The 9,174-nt window shown below is 56.7% G+C and overlaps 1 protein-coding gene across 1 annotated transcript; it reads left to right on the top strand.

Moving 5' to 3' along the window:
* The first annotated feature begins 622 nt into the window (after positions 1–622).
* On the top strand, positions 623–8,386 carry NR1D1 (nuclear receptor subfamily 1 group D member 1). The gene is made up of 8 exons (XM_047081241.1): positions 623–1,255; positions 3,986–4,315; positions 4,571–4,659; positions 4,764–4,908; positions 5,277–5,917; positions 6,229–6,414; positions 6,962–7,172; positions 7,873–8,386. Exons 1-8 carry the CDS (start codon positions 1,225–1,227, stop codon positions 8,070–8,072), a joined length of 1,833 nt encoding a protein of 610 aa, XP_046937197.1. The 5' UTR covers positions 623–1,224; the 3' UTR covers positions 8,073–8,386.
* The last annotated feature ends 788 nt before the right edge of the window (positions 8,387–9,174 follow it).

The following is a 9,174-nucleotide window of genomic DNA, read 5'->3' as shown; positions in this document are numbered from 1 at the left end:
ATGAGTGAGGTGGTGTCATACAAGCAGACAGGGAGTCCCCAGAGACAACCTCACCCGCATGGCAACTCCTCCTCCCTTAGGGATGCTCTCCCTAAGGAGAATAAAAGGAAAAAGGGGTCACATTTCCTTTTGGTCCCTGGACTTGGCCCTGCAGCAGAAATTCATCTTAAGCTCTTGACTTTGGGGATATCTCCCTCCCCTACTGGTCATATCTCCTTGTGTCACTAGTAACCTCAAGGCGAGGTCAGTCCGGCAATCACGTGAAGCCCTCACGTTTGCAAGGTTTGCAGAAAGAGCCTGTTAGCTTTGATCTCCCGGGGAACAGCCAAGCTTGCCAGTCCCTCCCCAGGAATTCACATGCCTCTGCCATACAGGCTTTCCAAACACGCCACCCTGAGTCTTCAGGGCACACCCGACCCGACCAGGCTCTTAGCTCCTCCCCGGGTCCCAGCAATCGCTTTTGCAAAGCAGAAAGGGGGAAATATACGCAGTCCGCCCACTTTGCCAGTGGACTACAAATCCCGATAGGCTTGGCGTTACGCAGGCGCACGGAGCTCAACGTGCCTGCTGCTGGAAAAGTGTGTCACTGGGGCACGAGGCGCTCCCTGGGATCACATGGTACCTGCTCCAGTGCCGCGTGCGGCCCGGGAACCCTGGGTTGCTGGCGCCTGCGCAGAGCCCTCTGTCCCGGGGAAAAAGGCTGGGGCAAAAGGCGGCTGAGATTGGCAGAGTGAAATATTGCTGCCGAGGGAACGTAGCAGGGCACACGTCTCGCTTCTTTGCGCCTGGGTGCCCCGTTTCTCCCCATCACCTACTTACTTCCTGACTGCAACCTCTCTCCCTCTGGGACTTTTGCACCGGGAGCTCCAGATTCACTACCCTGCAGCGCTGTGGAGCCGTCAGGCAGTGGCACCCCGTGCACTGCAGAGACCCGACCCTCCTTGCTACCTTCCAGCTAGAAGAACTACAGCAGGCTGATTTCCCCTCCCCCACACTCTGCTCTTCCCATGCAAAGCAGACCTCCGTTGCCTCTGCGTCCTACCCTTTTGCAGGGCTGCAGTCAGGCAACCCCGAGACCTTGCTGCAGGGTGCCTCGGATCTTGTTTGTGATCCGTGGGATCCACTCTCCGCCCTCAGTCAGTGTCCAGGGGGCGACAGCAGCAATTGCAACCTCCAGTCTGTGTCAAGGTCCAGTTTGAATGACCGCTCTCAGCCGGTGAAGACATGACGACCCTGGACTCCAACAATAACACAGGTACTGAGATTCTTTACTATCATCATCCTTTGGTACTGTCTCTTCGCTTCCATGTATGCCTTAGAACAAGAGGAACTTTTTAAGGGGCTGGGGACTCCCTCGGTCTGGGGATTTGCTAGCATAACGGGTACCATAGGCTGGGATTTCCAGAGCGAATTATTCGTCCTGGGAATGTGCCCAGAGGCGCCCCACCACCACCTCTCAGAGTCCCAAAGCTCCTTTTAGCCTGATGGACTCGGATCCCGGGCAGGAGGAGATGGAGAGCGGGTATATGTGATAAGATGCACAGTTTAGAGGGACTGGGAGCTTTGGAGCAGTGCCCCAAACGCCCCTTTTCCCCCCTCCCCGCTGCCCTGCAGCTGTAGCATGGCTGACCCTCTCGGAAAGATGATCCTCTCCTTCCTCTCTTTCTCTTCCCCTATTTCCTGCAAGCTCAAGGGAACCTGAAAAGCAGTGGGGCGATAGGGGCTCCAGGCAGGAGGGGCTGGGGGAATGGGTCGGATCTCACTGGGGAATCCTCAGTGACAGTAGGGAGCGGCACTTGAGGAGCCAGCAGAGTGGTGCTCGGCCCCAGGGAGGACACCCACAGCGCCCGGGAGGCCCGGAGGGCTCACATGGCTGCGGAGCCGGGCCCACGTGCTGCGTTTGTTTTCATTCAGCAGAAGCCGTGGCCGCCACCCCATTGGTCGTTGTCTCCCGGCCCCGTTACATAATGAGCTCCGCCCCCCACCCCGGTCGCCCCGGCAACGCGTGTTCCCTTCTCTCCTCCCCTCAGTTGCCCCGGCCCGGCTGGCGTTTGGGGCCCAGCCCGGGACTTGGAAGCCCAGGAGGGGCGGGACGGGGGCGGGGCTGATGCTCCTGATTGACGGGACGGGGAGGGGCGGGGCCTCGGGTTCCGGGGTTCCTCGTTGGGGAGCCACGTGCAGGAGGCACACGTGGAGTGAGGACGTGAGGCCGGCTGAGGGCCCGGCTCCCGCCCCGCCCCGCCGAGATCTGGGTGAAGCTGGGCTGACTCACCGCCCCCGCCTGCCTCTTTTTCCTGTCCGCCTGCCTGGGACGGGAGGGGGGTGGGGAACCTTCTCCCCATCCCTGAAGCAGAGTAAGCTGGAGCTATCCCTGACCTCTCATGGCCTCGTGTTTACACTCCTCAATGGTACCTCACATTTAGCCACTCTTGTCTCCTCGTTCCTTTTCTTTTTATTTTGTTTGCACCTACTTCATTTTACTGCCTTTAGACTCAGTTTCGCCACATTCCAAATTCTCTCTGTTCCTGGAGCATCTCTTACTCCTGCAAACACTGTCTTAACTCCCCACCCCCACCAAACCAGCAGCAGTCTGTCAGAAAGGACTTCCCCAGAACAGCTACATCCCAGAATCATTACTGAAAGTCTTTTTTTTTTTTTTTTTTTTGGTCACAGAAAACTGAGACCCAGAGAGAGAGGGAAGGTAACTTCCTCTAGGTCACAGATCAATTTGGTTCTGATAGATCTGGATCTAGAACTAGACTCTTTTGAGCACCCCCCCTCACTTCCAGGTTAGAATCATCTTTGGATGAAAGTCTTACTCCCTTTTAGGGGATGGGTGAACTAGGTCAAGTTCATTTACCACCAAATGATATCCCATCCCATCCTCCCCCCACCCAGCTCTGAAACTGTAGGAGCTGACCTGTTGTGCAACTATTTTATTGGGAGCTGGGTTCACCCTGACCAACCTTGAGCTATTTTAGGGTTGCCCTGCCCAGCTCAGTGTGTGTCAGTGGGTGAGCAAGACATGTGCCTCTGGATACACGGTGACATGGCTTGTGTTGGCTCACACGTGTCCTAGGATCCTCCCTTTTCCCACCCCACCCGTGGCAGGCCAAGCTAGGTGCTTGGCAAAGGTGTGGCAGGCAGGTCACCTTTTCTCCTGCTAATGCCACGGGAGCACAAACACCTGGTTGACAATGTAACCAGAGGGTCGAAGTCCCTTGAATGGCTGAGAGCCAAGGTCGTTGTCACCTGGCTGAGAGATCTAAAAGGGGAATTCCTAAGCCCCAGGCTGGACAATTTGTTTTTCATGTCCACCACCTGCAATGGGCATTGCTAAGTCTTCCCTGGACGAGGAGGGAGAGTCCACTCTGACTCTTGCTTTTGGAGGCCAGGGGAACCAGCCTGGGTAGTTTCAGTACCTTTGGAGAAACGTCTTCCAGTTTTGGGGGAATGTCACTGTCTTACTCTTGTAAGACCCTTACTCTCCTCACTGTTGGCTAGCTTGCCCCAAATAGTCTCATCCCTGGAGTGGTCTTGGTGTTAAAATTGGCAGCTTTTTTTTTGGAGGGTGAAACTGGGCATTCTGAATGGGTCTCAGCTGCTCATCCCATCCTCACATCTGCCACTAACGATGAAGTCATTAGCTAGCTTCAGTCCGTATTCCCAAGGAAGGCTTCCAGGGTAGCGGGGTACATATATGAGATGCCTGCAGAGGTCATGCCTTTAGGGAGGCACCTCACACCCAAGGCAGAAGTTGAATGTACCCTGCAAAGAGCCTTGGGGTGTCGGTTGGCCCTGTCATATCTGGTTTGCATTGGGGAGTTGCTTATTGTGGTTCTTCCTGGGACTCCAAGATTAAGGGTTCCACAGTTAACTTCCGAGCATGCAACAGTGGGAGGTAGATGGGGGATGAGCAGGAGTGGTGCCCTAGGACCAAAGATACATGGTGCTGACACCCCCTTCCCTTGTGTTCTCCTGCCAGGTGGTGTCATCACCTACATTGGCTCCAGCGGCTCTTCCCCAAGCCGTACCAGCCCTGAGTCTCTCTACAGTGACAGCTCAAATGGCAGCTTCCAGTCCCTGAGTCAAGGCTGCCCTGCTTACTTCCCACCATCACCCACTGGATCCCTCACTCAGGACCCAGCTCGCTCCTTTGGGAGCATTCCACCCAACTTGAGTGATGATGGCTCCCCTTCTTCATCTTCCTCCTCCTCCTCCTCCTTCTATAATGGGAGCCCCTCAGGGGGTCTACAAGTGGCCCTGGAAGATAGCAGCCGAGTGTCCCCCAGCAAGAGCACCAGCAACATCACCAGTGCGTAAATTTCCAGCTGATTTGGGGGAAGTCGGCCAGGACTAGGTTGGGACTTGGTGTTCAGATGACACGGTTATTCCCAGGGCCTACCCTGGCCTCAGGGATTTCTCCTAGAGTTGCACCAACCGCTGTCCAGCCCAGTCTGGATACTGGAGGAGCTCCTCAGCTTTTCCCCTAGAATTTCCAGCCCAGAAAACCTCCACATCTCTGGCCAGACAGCCCTCCTGCTCACCTGCTGCCCCTCTCTTCCCACAGAGCTGAATGGCATGGTGCTACTGTGTAAAGTGTGTGGGGACGTTGCCTCGGGCTTCCACTATGGCGTGCATGCCTGTGAGGGCTGCAAGGTGAGGCAGGTTGGGGGTAAGGGCAGAGAGGTATGACCTCATTCCCCCGGACACATAGGCCTGGCCTGGATGGAGATGCTCACTAGCTGCCCCCGTCCTTCCAGGGCTTTTTCCGTCGGAGTATCCAGCAGAACATCCAGTACAAAAGGTGTCTGAAAAATGAAAACTGCTCCATCGTCCGCATCAATCGCAACCGCTGCCAGCAGTGTCGCTTCAAGAAGTGTCTCTCCGTGGGCATGTCTCGAGATGGTAAGGCAGCACTGTTGCCCCACAAAGCATCCCCACAACTTCCCCCCCACTTCCTTCCACCCAAAGTTTGAGTTAATCCCTCCCTTAAAAAAGTCCCAACAGAGACACGTCAGACTGTGAGTCTCCTCTGTGTAGGGGATGCCCATCTTTCATCTTTTTGGATAAACACACTTCTTTACTATTCGCTCCTCTGGTCCCCTCATAGGGCAATCCCTACTTGGAAAACTCCCTCAAGGGGCGTGGCCTTGGTTTTAGTTTTGATGTCGAACCCCAAGCGTTCAGGGCCTTGCCCTTTCAAGAGGAAGGAAGGAAGAGAAGCGTGTGAGTGTGTAGGAGAACTTCCTGACGCTGCTCTCATCCTGTCACAGCTGTGCGTTTTGGGCGCATCCCCAAACGAGAGAAGCAGCGGATGCTTGCCGAGATGCAGAGCGCCATGAACCTGGCCAACAACCAGTTGAGCAGCCAGTGCCCGTTGGAGACCTCACCCACCCAGCATCCGACTCCAGGCCCCATGGGCCCCTCACCACCTCCCGCTCCGGCCCCCTCACCCCTGGTGGGCTTCTCCCAATTCCCACAACAGCTGACACCTCCCCGATCCCCAAGTCCTGAGCCCACAGTGGAGGATGTGATATCCCAGGTGGCCCGGGCCCACCGAGAAATCTTCACCTATGCCCATGACAAGCTGGGCACCTCACCTGGCAACTTCAATGCCAACCATGCATCGGGCAGCCCTCCAGCCACCACTCCTCATTGCTGGGAAAGTCAGGGCTGCCCGCCTGTCCCCAATGACAACGTTATGGCTGCCCAGCGTCATAATGAGGCCCTGAATGGTTTACGCCAGGCTTCCTCCTCTTACCTTCCCGCCTGGCCCCCTGGCCCTGCCCACCACAGCTGCCAGCAGCCCAACAGCAACGGGCACCGTCTATGCCCCACCCATGTGTACCCAGCCCCAGAAGGCGAAGCACCTGCCAACAGTCCACGGCAGGGCAACTCCAAGAATGTTCTGCTGGTGAGGGCACTGGGGGTGAGGTGGGCAGGGGGCCTGGGAGACTGGATTTAGCATAGGGCAGCTGGGTGTGCCTGGAGGCTAATGCAGGGATATCCTCTTCCCAGGGGGGAGGATGCTCAGCCTTGCAGTAAGGGCTGTGCCTGCAAATCCCTGATCTCCACCTGGCACCTGATTGCTCCTTTACCTAAAAGACCGATCCTCTAGGGCCACAGCCTCTAACCTGGGCAGAAGCTGGGGTCCAGCCCTGCTGGGGGAACCCACCTGAGCCAGTCTGGTTGATATTCCCCTCCCCAAATCCCTTCCTCCCCCAGGCATGTCCCATGAACATGTACCCCCACGGACGCAGTGGGAGAACCGTGCAAGAGATCTGGGAGGATTTCTCCATGAGCTTCACACCTGCTGTGCGGGAGGTGGTAGAGTTTGCCAAGCACATCCCCGGCTTTCGTGATCTTTCTCAGCATGACCAGGTCACCTTGCTTAAGGCGGGAACCTTTGAGGTGAGTGACCCTTTGTGCTCCCTGGTCTTGACCTTGGGAAGGATCCCGCAGAAAGACTTGGTATCTAGGATAGGGAGGGACTCTGAAAGGCTTTGGAACCCCAGTATCTTTGTCCTGGCAGCCTCTGACTGCTGAAGGAAGGGGCAGAATCCCTCCCCTTCCTGCGTCAGGTTGGCTGGGACTTCTGTAATCTCAGCTGGGGTCTCAACACATCCCATTACCTGGAAATAACACCTTAGGGCACATTGCTACCCCCATTCTAGACTCAAATTAATTTTGGTGAACTTTTGCGACCTTGTCCCAGGTCACGGGTAGTGACAAAGTTAAGGCTCAGATTCAGCCCTGCTGGATTCTAAAGCCAGGGTGATGTTCCCCATCCTTCCATCTCTCCCCCACCCCCACCCCACTGCCCATTCAGAACCCACCCCCACTCTTTCCCGAGAAACCTAAGGCGGTGCCAGTAAACCCTTTGGAAAACTTTAGGGGCAATTTGGCAAATGCTCCTCCCACCCCACCAGGGTGACTGTCCCTGTCCCCTCTCCCTTAGGTGCTGATGGTGCGCTTTGCATCGCTGTTCAACGTGAAGGACCAGACAGTGATGTTCCTGAGCCGCACCACTTACAGCCTGCAGGAACTTGGAGCCATGGGCATGGGGGACCTGCTCAATGCCATGTTTGACTTTAGTGAGAAGCTCAACTCCCTGGCGCTTACCGAGGAGGAGCTGGGCCTCTTCACCGCGGTGGTGCTTGTCTCTGCAGGTAGGTCAAGCTCTCTCCTGAGCCTGACCCTGGAGGGGGGTGGGGGGGAGGAGGCGGACGCAGTTCGATTCAACACACCTTTTATGGAGTACCTACTCTATGCCAGGCCCTGCACCGGGCACTGGGGATACAGACATGATTCAGACACAGTCTAGCTGGGGAGACAGACTCATGCCCGACTAATTATAAAACAGTGAGATAAGTGTCACAGTAGAAGCATGAACCAAGGGCTTTGGAAGCACAGACAACTATTTCTGCCTGGGGGAGCTGGGGAAGGAGGTGACACTTGAGTGGGGCCTCAAAGGACAAGTAAGGTATTGCCAGGCAGAGAGGGGGAAGGGCATCCCAGGCAGAGGGAACTACAGAGCAAAAAGCAAGGGAGCCTGGACACGTTTGGCCTGTTCAGGGAAGGAGAGTGGCCTTGTGGGATGGGAGGTGACCAGCCCTGCTGAGCCCATGCTCCCAGCTCTCAGCTGCCTCCTGCTCTCGGGGCAGAGGCCTGGGAGAAGGAGTTGCGCTCCTCTCCTCCTCCTTCCCCCGTGGGCCCTCCGAGGGGCTTCAGGGAGAGGCTGCACCGGTGGCTGGGTCCTCCTCCTTCTTCTCCTCCTCCTCCTCCTCCTCCTCCTCCTCGCAGACCTCCTCCGGTTCCTCCTCAGAGGAGCTCGGGGAGCCTGCCTCACTGCTGTCGTCTTCCCCACAGACCGCTCGGGCATGGAGAATTCCGCTTCGGTGGAGCAGCTCCAGGAGACGCTGCTGCGGGCTCTTCGGGCTCTGGTGCTGAAGAACCGGCCCTCGGAGACTTCCCGCTTCACCAAGCTGCTGCTCAAGCTGCCGGACCTGCGGACCCTGAACAACATGCATTCCGAGAAGCTGCTGTCCTTCCGGGTGGACGCCCAGTGACCCGCCCGGCCGGCCTTCTGCCGCTGCCCCCTTGTACAGAATCGAACTCTGCACTTCTCTCTCCTTTACGAGACGAAAAGGAAAAGCAAACCAGAATCTTATTTATATTGTTATAAAATATTCCAAGATGAGCCTCTGGCCCCCCGAGCCTTCTTGTAAATAACTGCCTCCCTCCCCCATCACTGACCCTCCCGTCCTCCCCTATTTAAATCACTCTCCGCCCCCCCGCCCCCCGCTTATTCTCTAGCCCCCCGATTTGTTCTATTCCTGTCTCAAATCCAATAGTTCACAGCTGAGCTGGCTTCTGTGGTGTGTGCTCGTTTTGGGGGTGGGGGTGGAAATATTGCCAAGGCTGGGGCACACCTCTCCATCTGGTCAGTTTGTGGGGTGGGTATTCTGCCAGCAGATGGGAGGATACAGGGAAACAGCACACAAGTCTAAGGGGGGGTGCCCAAGGGGGTTATTTTCATCATATATTTATTACATAAATATATAGTAAAATAGACGAGCAACAATTACCATAAAAATATCTTTCTTTAAAATCCTGACCCAAAACACAACGGGGTGAAAAATCGCACGTAACAGACATACTGATTGTCAACGTGGGGCAGGAGTAGGAGCCCCCCAAGTCACCCCTGCCAGTCCCCCACCCCTCCCTGGGGAAGGGACCTACCTCTTTCCCTGTTTCTGGCCACAACCCCCCTCCCCCCACCCCAGCACCAGCTTCTCATACATTCAGTAGCGCCTCCAGGGAAGTGCCCCCTCCCCCACCCAGGAGATCCCGGGGCAGGAATTACTGTCCCCCTTATGGACGGTGTCTGTGTCACACGCCCCGCCCTCTCCCAGCCCTGTAGACCCGCCACCAGGGGAAGGGGTAGGGGCTCCTCCACCCCCACCCTCCCCAAGGCTGAGCAGGGAGGAGGCTGGATGAGGTATGTGTGTTCTGAGTGATGGGGGGTGGGGATACTGAGATGGAGAGGCGGGTGGTGGGCACGGGGGAGTGGTCATGGCTCTGGCACCCCCTTGTCCTGGCCTGGCCCATTCCCAGCAGTCCCTCCTCCCACCAATACTGCACCTGCTGCCCCACCCCGCCTGCCCTAGT

This window comes from Lynx rufus, unplaced genomic scaffold (genome assembly GCF_022079265.1).
Source record: "Lynx rufus isolate CCGP_SWC_20201006 ecotype Redwood Valley unplaced genomic scaffold, mLynRuf1.p SCAF_18, whole genome shotgun sequence".
NCBI classification, from domain to species: domain Eukaryota; kingdom Metazoa; phylum Chordata; class Mammalia; order Carnivora; family Felidae; genus Lynx; species Lynx rufus.
Note: the sequence above shows the minus strand (reverse complement) of the source record. Positions and strands in the feature narration are given on the sequence as shown.

Excerpts from the sequence above, each read along its gene's own strand:
- NR1D1 (XM_047081241.1), top strand. The coding sequence starts at position 1,225 with ATGACGACCCTGGACTCCAACAATAACACAG. Across the intron at positions 4,316-4,570 it reads GAGCACCAGCAACATCACCA|AGCTGAATGGCATGGTGCTA; the intron begins GTGCGTAAATTT and ends CTCTTCCCACAG. Across the intron at positions 4,660-4,763 it reads ATGCCTGTGAGGGCTGCAAG|GGCTTTTTCCGTCGGAGTAT; the intron begins GTGAGGCAGGTT and ends CCGTCCTTCCAG.